The sequence below is a fragment of the Thermobia domestica genome, chromosome 5 (genome assembly GCF_964235325.1).
Source record: "Thermobia domestica chromosome 5, izTheDome1.hap1.1, whole genome shotgun sequence".
Classification (NCBI taxonomy): domain Eukaryota; kingdom Metazoa; phylum Arthropoda; class Insecta; order Zygentoma; family Lepismatidae; genus Thermobia; species Thermobia domestica.
Window position 1 is genome coordinate 173,055,928 of NC_137458.1, and position 14,153 is coordinate 173,070,080.

At 36.9% G+C, this 14,153-nt stretch overlaps 1 protein-coding gene across 1 annotated transcript in view; it reads left to right on the forward strand.

The window, feature by feature from the left end:
- LOC145685321 (brachyurin-like) overlaps positions 1-14,153 on the forward strand; it is a 99,857-nt gene that overhangs the window by 42,138 nt on the left and 43,566 nt on the right. The window contains exon 5 of the mRNA XM_081757696.1: positions 222-358. Within this exon, the coding sequence (XP_081613822.1) occupies positions 222-358 (137 nt within the window). The remainder of the gene's footprint in view (positions 1-221; positions 359-14,153) is intronic.

Sequence of the window (14,153 nt, forward strand, 5' to 3'; positions counted from 1 at the left end):
CCAACTCAAACTGATTACCAGATGTAATCGAAATGTGGAATTGAAAAGCGTTTCGTCTCACCCGAACTGAGACCAATTATTATAGATTAAAGAAAATAATGCGGACTTTCTTCCAAGAAAGAGAGAGAGAGAATTACGAGTAAAAGGCAATTGTGTCTATCATTCAATAAGACCATATCAAATGGCAAACGCAGGAGGTTACATAATGTTTTAATTTTCAGGTGCTACTGGTGTTAATTCTCAGTTAATGTTCATCCAACTGCCTACCATAAGCAATGAAAAGTGTGTAAGTTACTATGGGAGTTATATTACTGATGGAAATATTTGTGCCGACGCAACCTCTGGAAGTCCATGCAGTGTAAGTATTAAATAATTATTTGTATTCCTTATTACTGCATAAACTGACAGAAAATGTTGAATTCTCTTGTTATCTAACTGCAGTTACTCAGAATTAGGTTTTACCTTCGATGGATCTGGGAGATATATAAAATTTTGAAACTGTCGATCAAATATCTAAATTGAGATACACTTAAATGTTACAGAATGCATAGTCACAAAACGCAAGTTAGACTTCAGTGACATCTTCGTTGCTATACAATTACAATCAAGAGATTGTGAGCTCAAAATACAGTAATGTAATAATTAATTAAATTACTATTCCAAGTGGTAATAAGTCAGGAGACTCTACAAGAAATGCATTTTCTTCCTGGAGTAGATGACGTAAAGTAGTTAAATTCAGAGCAGGCTTCGTTCATACATATAGTAAAAGGTGATAAATATACCTAGAGTCAGAAGAAACTGTCCACACATACTCCTATTTAAGAACTCCGAAACGTGAGTGGAAAATAAATTTAAAGGTGAACCTCACATGAAAAACTTCAAGTGGAGATTGGAGTTTTGTCCTTCCCTTATAATTATTAATATAATAAAACAACTCATAAATTTTAATATTTTATTAACAGGTTAAATTTTACATTATTTACCGAGTAGGAAGAGCATAAAATATTTTCAAAGGAACAATACATTATTATTGATAACCATTCTAAAATTTACTAATGGGATTCCTTATTATAATGTAGAAAAAATGTACCCTGTGTATATATTTTTGGAAGGTGTGAAATAAATAACTAGATAATTGTTTGTTTATGACAATGTTACACAGAAACGCAGGCCCATCACAAATGTGTTTTTGTTATTCGTGATTATTCAGTTTGTTTAGTAACAGCATTATTGTATTGCTGAGACATTCTTTTTAATGATATAGAAAGAGTTACAGCATTATAACTGAGAAGTTTATTTTGAGCAAGTTCGATAATGGCTGTTATTGCGAGAGTATTGAAATAGTGTTAAAAGGTTTCTGAGTTAAGTGTACTAATACTTTTATAAGCGTGTTAACACTTACAACGAAACGTTGGTCATTTTGACAGTTGATAAATTTTGCTTTTTAATAGTGACAACACTGTTTGATTTGGATAGCCGCCGCGTCAATAGCTGCTTTTCTTTTCCCTTTCTACTTTTTCCGCCCTGTATTGTTTAGTTTGAGTGGAGAACTTGGCGGCAACGGACACAAAAATAAAAACCTCTCGATCATTTTGACCGTATCTTTCTCTTAATATTATTTCATCATCGGTCTAAAATACCGTATGTTTCGCTTAATGGTGCTGGCTTAGCATTTTTCAGTATAGCTTAGTAGCGTGTCAATTAGATTCCATTAGGTTTTTGACTGAAATGGATTATTCTGGTCGCAAAACAAGTGTCAATACAGACCCGGACTTCAGTGACTAGATCCGTAATTTACTGGATGAGATTGAAACAGATTCAGGAGAATCCTATTCGGAGGTGGATGATTCCGATGCAAATCCGGACTTCGTTATTTCGAGTGAAGAAGAGTTTTCCAAATGAAGAATCCAATGACGTTCTTGATGATGATGATGATGCTTTGCTCAAGGACGATCAAGTTCAAGTAAGTGATAACGAAGCAAGTATACAAAATGTGGTAGCTGACAACACTGAACTTCCCGATTTCTTCTAGGAAGGCTAAGAAAATCCGAATATGGACCAGCTAAGCGTGGAACAGTAAACCTTCGAGAAGAAATGTGAGGACTCCTGCACGAAATATAATTAGAACCGGACTACCAGGGATAAGAGATCCTGCGAAAGCGTTGGGAAATAATATAAGTAAAGTTGAAGTGTGGAAGCTTTTCTTTGATTCTCACATCATTGACAAAATAGTTACTAACACAAACATAAAATTGGCTACTGTTAGAGAAACGCTTGCCCCTGGCACAAGTGCTAGTAACTATAGAGATACAAATATTGAATAAATGCCCTTATCGGACTGCTACTTCTCCTTTCAATTCTAAAATGATGAAGTCAGTCGACGCATATTTCACGCTACAATGTCAAGCAAGCGTTATGAAATACTGATAGTATGTCTCAGGTTTGACAAATTAAACACGTGAACAGGGACGAAAAGATGATAAAGCAGCTCCATTTTCTGAGGTATTTTCTCAGTTTATCTCTAACGGCCAGAAGGTGTACTGTGTATCAGACCAAGTGACAGTTGATTAGATGCTGGTCCCCTTCCGGGGACGATGTGGTTTTAGGGTTTACATGCCCAAAAAGCCAAAGAAATACGGCATAAAAATCATGTGTTTGGTAGACCCTAAAACCTCGTACCTGCTCAACGCCTACATATACACTGGTAAAGGAAGTGATGGGGCAGTATTGACGGAAGAAGAAAGAAATATGAGTATACCTACACAGTCACTTATTCGACTTTGTAAGCCCATAGAGGGAAGTAACCGAAATGTTACGGCAGATAACTAGTTTTCTTCCTTGGAAGGAGTTGAGGAGCTTGAGAGAAGAAAGCTCACCTATGTTGGTACCTTGAAGAAGGATAAGCGTGCGATACCTTAAGAATTTCTGCCAAATAAGGATCGTCTAGTTGCTTCTACTCTTTTCGGATTTAGGAACAATATGACACTTCTTTCGTACGTCCCCCAAAAGAATCAGGCAGTGTGCCTTATTTCAACTATGCACAACACAATTGAGACAAATCAAGAAAAGAAGCCAGAGGTTATATGTTTTTATAACAACACAAAGTGTGGCGTTGATCTCCTCGATATGAGGTGTGCTGTGTTTTCTGCCAATCGAAAAACAAGACGATGGCCCCTAGTCATGTTCTATAGGCTTATAAACATAGCTAGTGTAAACTGCTTCATAGTCTATATGAGCTTCTTGGAAACTACTTTGCAGACAAGACATACATTCATGAAAAGCCTAGCCCATGACCTGATTGTGCCACATCTTCAGAAGAGGCTAATTGACACCCCTAATCTTCCAAGAGAACTGAAGATAGACATCAAAAAGATTATAGGAACCAACCATTCCCCAACAAAAGCTTGTGTGCCGAATGACCGCTTGGATGGAAAAAGGAAAACTTGTGACAAGTCCCTACCTGGAAAGGACAGGAAGATGCAACATAAGTCTTTCAGATGTAACAGCGCTATTTATGGACAATGCGATAGATGAATGTGCTTTGACTGTGCAGCCGAATGCGTATAAAGTGCGAAAAAGAACGTTAAGAGAGCACAGAAAAACATATATCACTTTTATTTTATTCAAGCCACCTTTGTTTTTGTACTTCTGACAGAAAATACGCCAAATCTATGGAAATTTTCATTTCACAGTTTTGTTCCTCTCTATATTATAGTAAAAACAGCACTGTACTGGTGATAAATAAAAGGTTTGTAACGTAAATGGTGTTTTAAAAAATGTAAAGAAATATTCCCTAATTTGACAGTAATATTGACAAAAAACAACAAATTTCCAAAAGGCGGTAAAAATGACCGATGTTTCGCTTAATGTTATAAAAATCATGTTTTGTTGAAAGTGTTAAGTGCCATTAACCTTCATCCGCTCGCGTACTGCCAATTCACGTTTCCGCTCGCACCGAAGGCGATTTGGTCGTTAGTGATTATTAACGTTTTTCAACATTGTGCATGATGCAAAGTGTATGTTTTCGAGTAATTAGGTTTAGTAAATTAAAACAGATCATTGTTGGCCAAAATATCTATTTATATTAAATTATAACACTCCAAAATTTGAATGAATATACAGTGAACAAAACACGAAAGAACCTAACCAAATCAACAAAATCTAAGCTAAGCAACATCCATGTGAGTGCTTTCTGCACGTTTTTTTCCCACAGTCTTAATATTCAAAGCGAGTTCTGTTTTTTTTTTTTTTCCTTGACCCGCAAATGTAGAAATACCTCTACGGATTGGTTGTTCGATTCATCATCGGTAGTTTGCTGTCTGTATTGTGCCAAGAGCACCAGCAAATCTTCTGGCAAAGTTGTGATTTTAGAACGAGCTTTCACGTTTTCTATTATTAGGTCTAATGATACAAGAGGACTCATCCAGATACGGTCCTCTTGTATTATATTTTGATGTTAGGGCAGTTAAAAATCAAACAACGAATGAAAAATGATGAAACTTTTACTTACATTTTTATGTAGTTGCACCAAAAAAAATCAGATTTTCGCTCGCATTCACGGCAGATTGGCCGTCCACCCTCCTTCGCTAATTTTGGGATTGTACTGAGCTGGAAGCAGGGACTGATTAGACTGCAGCTACACAGAATCTAGAAGCCGGGATTGTAAACAGAGAATACAGACCCCTCCAGCCATAATGTTAGCGCTCTGGGAAGAAGGGTACACTAAAAGTAAAAATGACGGCCAAATTGACGCTTGCGCGAGTGGATGAAGTTTAATCAATCCAAACCAAACCATTGAAATCACAATCTGTGATCATGCCCTATTTGTTATATAGTCTTTAGGCGTATATTTCAGTAAAAACAGATAATATTTCAAAAATGTGTTAACAACATAGTACTAATTTACTTAATATATCCGATTCTACAGAATGTCCACTTGATTAAATTAAGGGAAGCATGCAGAAATTTATCAGGGGACTAGAATACCCTCGAGAAAATTTTGAGCATTTTAAGTAGACAATTTAGGAACAGAAATATTTTCAATAAAAATATCAAAACCGTCAATATTTCCCCGAAAGCAAATATCTGATTTTATGATGTAATATGGATTAATCAAGTGTGTACTGCACATACATTATAGTAGGCATAAGTTTATTGTTCTATGTTCAAATCGCAGAATGCATGTGTAATGTTACTTCAATCTTTGTTGCACTCAATGTAACAGAATTCCTGATTTTTTTTCTTTTTAATCAGAGCTGGCGCAACAAATCCTTGTGAGATTGCTACGACTCAAAAAACAGTATCACATTATTCACGTATTCAGTGTGTTCGAGCGTAATCTGATTATGCCGAAACTGAACAGATTCTGGGAGAGGATCATTGTGGCCATTTTTAATACGAAGTTCACGGCGTCGCGCATCGTAGAAATGTGATAGGTGCGTAATTTTCGAGTAGGTTGTGCACTGTGAAACGTATTATACGGAAATATGTGACGCAGAGTCCTGAACCGAACACACCGACGCTAGCAGCTAGAACCATTTCGCAAAAAATTTCGGGATTGTAGTCAGTTTCTCGTACCTCGGCAAAAGTGGAGAGATGCATCAATATCAATGCTGAATGCTACCAGATTCGTGTTCTAACTGAAATGTACCAGCATCAAAATTCCAATAATTTTAACCGGAAAAGACGTAAACCAGGTTGAGTTGCACCAAGACATGGCATCCAGCCATACGGCAAAAATGTCACTGGAATGGACATTTCCACTGATTTCTTTCATTGTTCAAAAAAAAAAAAAAAAGTCAGAGCTAGCTGATTACGGAGAACATTTTCTTTCGCTCGTGCGCCGATTCGAACTAGTCGAAATTTGCGATTGAATTCCGGTCTGCTACTCGTGCGCTTAAAACAACGACCAGCATGTTTGTACGTCACAGGTCGGTACAGGTGAAAAGGTCTGCGCCGATTGCTAGGGAAACAGCTTTACGAAAGATAAGATCCATGTTTTCAAAATGTGTACGACGTTGCTAATAACACAAAGAATAAAAAAAATACAGTAGAGCGTCGATTATCCGAAGTAATTGGGGGACATGGGTGTTCGGAAAACTGGTTTGTTCGGATAATCGAACTGTACATGTTTATTTGCCAAAAAGAAGTACTGTACAGTAAATTTATTCATAAAAACAGGCATCTCTTTAAGTATTACAAAGTAATGTACAAAGGCAACGCCTTATGAAGGCCCCATTAGAAGCAATGTTCCGCCAGTGGTGGCTCAGTGCGGCGACTACTGTGGGAAACTTGGTTTGGGAGTGAGGGGGATGATGGACGGTAGGGTGGGAGAGTAACAGGTGCGAGCGAGTACACAGTTCGGTTAAGCGGTCGTTCGGTTGACCGACGTTCGGATAATCGATGCTCTACTGTAACAGAATTTAAGGTTTATTTTAAAAGCAAGATATTTATTTATTTATTACTAATTACTTTAATATACGTACTTAAATATCTTAGGACAAAGTTGAAGTGTACTAATTTGCTATATTTTTGACATTGTTTGCAGCTTGAGGTAAGAAACTAATTAATATTTTCATGTTACGGTCATCCATGGACCTTACGAAGCGAATTTTATTCGTTCTTAAAAAAAGAAATCAACAAAATAAAAGCATAGTTATTTGATAGTAGAGTGCTAATTTCTTATATGCAAGTTCATCGTGGATTCGATAGTTAGGCGCTCAGGGGGAAAACTATGGAAATTAATGCATGAAAAAACATTTCTCCAAGTAAAAATAATCTAAATTCTTTATTGAGTTCAACAGAAGGACGCACAAATTTACGTAATAATTATGTTTATGAGCATTCTGATTATTTAATAGTGTTATTATCGAATTACTTTACACATTAGCAATATTATTTCTTCATAATATCTTCACGCTTACTGTCGTTTCCTTTAGCCCATGGAACATACTCGTAAATTGTATATATTAGTCCATGTGAACTTTACAAATTGGCTGAAGTGTTTTGAGCACATGAGTTAACATTTAAAATAACAAATAAACAGACATGGTCTCAAAGTAATGATAAACTAGTTACAGTGCCTTATTGCTGAATAAAATAAAATGAAATTTCTACTTTTATGTTCAACGAATATGTTCTGTAGGCAAAGGGAGATTAATGATTAATGAGAGTGAATGATTATAAAAGAATGAGTGGAATGGTCATGTGGGAGGAAACGTGTGAATCGCAAGAAAACCAACGGACACGATGTTGTCCACCACAAATTCATATGGCTTGAATTCAAACCACTTACTCCTCACAGTAGAGGTGAGCGCTTCACTATTGATCCTCTGTGCCCCTTTGATAATGAATGTTTGTGATATGTCATGATGAGTAATGAACGCAATATTCTGTTCCAATGAGTGAAACAATATAAGAGAAATCAATCCACTGAACAAAACTTAAAAGCTGAACTCTTCAAATGTACCACCATATTCTAAACATTAATCATCTCAAAGATGAATGCAGGCTTGTAGCCACCACAAAAATGTAGGGGGAGCCGGTAGAAGTTAGGGAAGCTAATCCGACCATATTATAGTTCATCATCATATTATAGTTTATTTGGAAGCCTACCTTCAAAATTTTAGGGAGTCAGTAAAAATTTAGGGGAGCTGCCTCTCGTGGATATGGGCCTGACTGAAGGGGGAAAAGAATATAAATAAACTTATATTTGTATACCTAGAACACTATTTCGTGTGAGGTTATTGGAAAGAAAAAGCTGAAGTAACAAAGTAACAACATAAGTAACACATAATAAATTTGTGTCAATATTCCTCTTGTTCAGGCTCGAAAAATCCCGGACGCCAGGTAGTCAAGGTGATTGGAAATAAGAGTCTGGCTTCCAAACAAGTTAAATCAAAAATAAAATTATGAAGGCCTATGTATGAAATTGTATTATTATGGCGCCTAGGTCACAAGAAAAATTCTCGAGCACTTATCTTGTTTATGACGGTCTTACAGCAGCCTAACCATCTATCTGTCTCCCTCTATTCGCTACAGCTTTCTTCAGCTTCAAACCACTGCGGTGACCACAAAGGCATTTCCCTTGTAAAAATATAGTAGAAAATAAAGCGGTATATAATACGATTTTTGTAGCTTTAAGATAAGAATAGTTGTAGCGATGGTATAGAGTGATCAATTGCTAATATACAGAGTAAATAGTAGAAAAATGAAAAGACGTAATAGGATATAAATATTTTAAAAGGATTAAGAGTTCCTTGGTGCAGAAAATGCTTATTTGCAGCCGTAGTATAATAGCATGGAGATTCACGAAAAATCTTCAAAATAAAGAAAAGCTATAATATGGTGGCCTAGATATTCTCAGTGCTTAGACTCCAATGTTTTTGGGGAAACACAATAGTAAAGTAATCTTGCTTAAGTGTACAAGTATCTAAAATATTTGTAATGGTAGAACATTACAAATGACCATTAATGCATTTCAAGCTAGGAAAATAGGACTTATTAATACGTTACGTTTATGTACAGTAAGGGGCATTCAAATGAAACACGCTCAATAGTGTAAATTAACGGTAACGATTGTGTTAACTCAAAAATTTAGTTATACACAGTACACATACTCACACATGTAGTGATACACAGTATATATACTCAAAAATAGTCGCCAAAACTGTTGGCACATTTATCGTATTGCGACACTAGCCGATCGATTTCATCCTTGAAGAAGCTAGTAGGCTGCTGTTGGATCCAGCCCTGGACCCAGTCACACACTTCGTCGTCGGTTGCGAATCGAAGTCCGCGAATAGCTTGCTTTAGAGGTCCAAACACATGAAAATCACACGGTGAAAGGTCGGGACTGTACGGTGGATGGTTTAGCGTTTCCCACCGAAACCGCTGCAATGTCGTCTTCACCGCATTCGCCGTGTGTGGGCGTGCGTTATCATGCAGGAGGATAACGCCATTAGACAACATGCCTGGGCGTTTCGACTTCATGGCTCATCTAAGGTTCTGTAAAGTGGCTTGATAACACTGGGCATTGATGGTGGTACCCCGTTCCAGGAACTCGACAAGCAGTGGGCCCTTGTGGTCAAAACAGAAGGACAAAATGACCTTACCAGAACTGGTGTGCACGGCCTTTGATTTCTATGGAGATGGTAAAGTCGCATGTTTCCACTGCTTGCTCTGACGCTTGCTTTCCGGTTCAAAATGGTGACACCACGTTTCGTCCCCTCTGACAATACGCGACAGAAAGCCGTATTCCTTCTCATGATAACGTTCCAGATGACTCAAAGACAGCGCCATTCGAGTATTAAACTGTTCGTCCCTCAGTTGGTGAGGAACCCACTGCGCACTAATTTTTCGAAAGTTCAAGTGTTGATGCATTACGGTGTGGGCGGTGCCTACGCTAATACACAGTAACCGATGGATCTCGTCCACGGTAATTCTGTGGTTGTTCAAGACTAAAGCATTCACTTCAACAATCATTTCCGGTGTGATGACAGGACGAGCATCGTCTTCCAGTAACTCGCGCTTCTCAAGGAATCTTTTGCGCCATTCAACAACACTTGCACGAGTCAGACTGTACTCACCGTACAAAGCCTTCATCCGTCAATACATTTCACGACCTCCTACTCCCTCTGCCGCCCAAAATCGAATCACTCCTCGTTATTCCTGCTTATTCGCCTGCATGTTCGGTAGTGGACGATAACTCCTGTGACCACGTTCTCTTCGGCGTGAAACCACACTGGCTCTATGCAGAGATGGAGTGGGTCAGTGGGTCAAGTTTTCTGAGTGGGTCATTGGGTCGTGGGTCAACAGCATGTGACCCACTGTGACCCACCACCCACCGTGACCAACTGCGACCCACCACCAACCGTGACCCACTGTACCCACCACCCACCATGACCCACTGTGACCCACCACCCACCTTGACCCACTGCGACCCACCACCCACCATGACCCATTGTGACCCACCATCCACCGTAACCCACTGCGACCCAACGACTCAGTATGATCTACCGACCCTCTCTGCTCACTGCATTGTAGAGATTATCTTCTGAAGACTGGTAAATTTGTCTCCGTTTTACTTTCAAGACCTTCATTTCCCTTTTGTTTTACACTTGTTTCTGTCTACTTACCTGAGGTGAGTATATCTAACCAAGTGAAAAAAGAACTTCCTGCACTTTTGGATATCGATATTTTTAATAGTAGTAATAGCAATAGGACTTACACTACAACTTGGCTTTCGAGATCTGTGGGCTTTTGAGAGCTAACTACTGGAAAAAATACATTTTTGAATCTCTGTAATATATAAATAAATTTATAAAAAAAATTGAATGTAACTATGTGTGCCTGATCATCACGGTCAAATTTCAAAGTCAAATGAAATTACTTTTGGTATATAGTTAGGCCTTAATCCAAATTGGGATGTTATCTGGCTTTTATTATAATGCATAATATCCTAAGGAGGTAGTGAGGATCCGAATTTTTGCGAAAAAAAATGAGTATCTCGAAAGCCGTTCAACTTACGGAGCTGGAATTCAGTGTATTAACTCTTTATTGAAAATAAACAGAATGTGTTCTAGCATTTTTTTAAATTTCCCTTTATGAGGGGGGGGGGGTAAATATGGAAAATTGGTAGTGAGTTGGTTTGTAAAAATGATCGTAAACGATCGATGTTATTTCAGAAAAAAATCAGAAACAAAAAATACAGTGCTTGGCTTCATATATCCATTGCTTTCTGCTATAATAATTGCTGAAGCTTATGTTTATTATATGGAGGGCTCACAGCACTGGGCAATCAACCCATAAAGTTGTGAGAAAATTAGACATAAAATTTGTACTGTAACCTTAATTACACGGAAATTTGAAGTTTGGATTGTACGCATAATTCTACGGAAAATTTTATACTTTTTTTCCCTTTACGTTGCTCTACTTACTTTGATTTGGAACTTTGAAATTTCATCCTTTTTTCCACTGAAAAGTATTGATAATTCAACAAGGAAATAATTATACTATGATAATTTAATTGAAATTCATCGTAATTTGGCACATGGCAAACAGCAGTGTGGAAATTGAAGTTGAAGAAGAAGGGATATACCCATTCACCTCTGAATACTTTCCAGAAACCTCGTTTCCTTTCGCTTTCTAGACGGGGGAGGGAACTTGGTAATAGAGATGCAAGGGCTCGGAAAAAAACCGGCTTTTTTGGAAAAAAACTCGGTTTTTTCTGCTTTGCTTTTTTGCTTGGGAAATTTTGGGCTTTTTTGAAAATTCTGCTTTAAATTGATAAAACAGACTTTGTATCGCTTCTCTATAACACAAAAAATCATTTAATTAGTGGTTGATGCTGATAATAATATAAAACATCGAAAATAAACTATGAATTTCGAAAAAATATTTCAAACAATTTTTCTTCAACATATTTACATTATGAATTCCACAGGATTAACCAATGTATATAATAAGAATTTTTTAACCTCCTATATACAAAAGTAAGCAGAGTTGGCAAGAGCCATGGTTGTTTTTGAAAATGCCAAAAACCCGTTTTTTGGGGGATGTTTAAACCAGGCTTTTTTGGTTTAAACCAGGCTTTTTTGATTTAGAGTTTTTGCTTTATGTATTTATATTACATATTCACAGAAATAAGATTGTTTCGCCTTGATGTTATTATGCAACAGCGGGGTTATGCCGGAAGAACTCCCATAAGCTTAAAGAGGTGCGGTCAGTAAATTTCTTAAGTTGAGAATCTCCCGCCCTAGCCATTGGGAAACTCCCGTCATTACTTGAAATGTAAGACAATAACGGGAAAATCCTGTTATTGCTTTGCATGTAAAATTTAAAGGTCAACGTACCATAATCAGTACGCTAAAACTGAGGTATTAAATTACAAATTTAGTACCGGTACGTAGATATCATTGAAAGTCCAATCCAAGCTAATGTTGGAAGCTACGTAGGCAATCGATATATTTTGCCAATTTCTATCAATATATTTAAGCAATATTGGCTTCTTTATAAAACAACACGCATTTAGGCATGCAGAAATATACAATTTGGTTTGTTTCGTATATTTAGGCTTAACATCCTTACGAAATACCGAGGTTATCAAGGAGAAGACTTTCGCTTAAACTGACATCCGAACCGTTACTTGGGTTACGCATGAAAGAAGGTTTGTGGTTCGACCGAGAATTGAACATGGGACACCTTAATTAAAAGGTGAAAGGGAAATAAAACTATTGCAGGTGGTTTGATATCTGGAAACGTTACCATGAAGTTCACACGATTCGCATTTTTCATTCTTTTTATTTTTGTGGTTTACCCAATCACAGTTTACCCAATCCTCAAGTTTTCTGAATTCTTAACAAGAGGGATTCAACATATCATTACAGAACTCCCCCCCAAAAAAGAAGACTACGGAATATATTTAAGTTAAGCTAAATACAACTGCACAACAAACATGACTGAGTGATTAGCTTTTGCGCTTCTATCGGGAAATCCGGGATTCAACCAGCATTCGACCATTCTGACAAAGCTTTTCTTCATTCCATCTGTGAATGTAGAAATAGTGCGTGTACTCTGAGTTGGGCGACTTCCTTTTTTATTGTTTTTAAATCGTTATTATTACTAATTACCAGCACTGACGGTTTTGCGAAGGTTAGGGGGGCGGTATTTCGGACTGAAGCCCGTTCCCCGAAGTTACGGAATGTCTGCAACAAACAAAATATCTATTATTTATGCCTTTAATCATAAACTTTAAGCTCCCGTCAAATAAAAATTACGAATGTTCAAAAAAACTAAACATTAGTAAGAAACCCTTCCCAAAATACTTTTCTAAATCCGCCACTGATTCTCAGTATAAAATGATTTTTAAAATTGTATCCGGAAGATTATTGCTAAACATATAAACGAAACGAAATATTAGTTATGCCTGTACTCATAAACTTCAAGCACTTCCCAAATAAAATTAGGACTTTTTAGGAAACGAAACAATAAAAAAAAAACTCCTAAAGTACTTTTCTAAATCCGCTACTGATTATTTGTATAAATTGGTATTCGAGGTTGTGTCCGGAAAATTATTGCTAAATCTCTTCACAGCTACAGTATAACAGAAATGTGGAAGTACGGTTTGACGGATATATTGAAAAACGTACGCTTTGACGGATAAATAGAAAAACGGGCAAGTTTAACTTTTGCGCTAGAAGCTAGAGTACTAAAAGCTCTTAGAAATGAAACACGGATGACAAACTAGAGAAGAAAAAAGATGTTGATAACTCAAAAGTTAAAATAAAGTTAAAAAGCCTCTAAAATTACCCTCAAATACTACATTCTTCATGTTAGCTTTAATTCGTAAAACATGTGCTCCATCCATCTTGATGGTGAATTTCAGAGCGAAATATCACATTCAGGTCATGTAATTCTTATCTAACTATAGAATATACTATACGAAAGCTATTTAGATAGAAAAATCATGAAGTTGAAAAAAGCCAAAATTTCCAAAATTCTCGTTTTTTTCCCAAAAAAGCCGGCTTTTTATGTGAAAAAAACCATCGATTCAAAAAAGCCGGCTTTTTCGCATCTCTACTTGGTAATGGTATCAAACCTTCATGTGTAATTACAAAAATTAAATTTATAAACAAATAAGAAATCATCAGTTTATCAGGCTTTAATTGATAATTTTTTCAAAAGATTCCCTATCAAAGGCATGGTAGATGAAGTTTCTGTTCTACATGGGTCGACATTGCCAACTGACATGGTCGATATGGAAAAGATGTTGTATGGTGATAGAGAGATGATACTTCTTGCTGAGTATTTCAAAATTGACCGAGAAAATCGTTATCACACTTAAGTCTAACAAGTAGATTGTCGATGAGAAGTTGCAGAAATCTGATAGAAGTATTATCAATTTCCATGACAGAGTGTGAACGGGGATTTCCCATTATGAATTTACAGATGACTGATATTAGAAATAGATTAAGTGCTCAAACATTGTCTAACTTGTTGCTCATCAATGTTAATGGGCCACCGCTAGACAAGCTCAAAGTAGACAAGCTAGTTATTTCTTGGCTGAAGGATGGAAATCATTCCACTGCGGATGATTTACCGTCAAAAAGTTACCAACAGGAAATAAATCCGATTTCAGATTTGTTTTAAGGTGG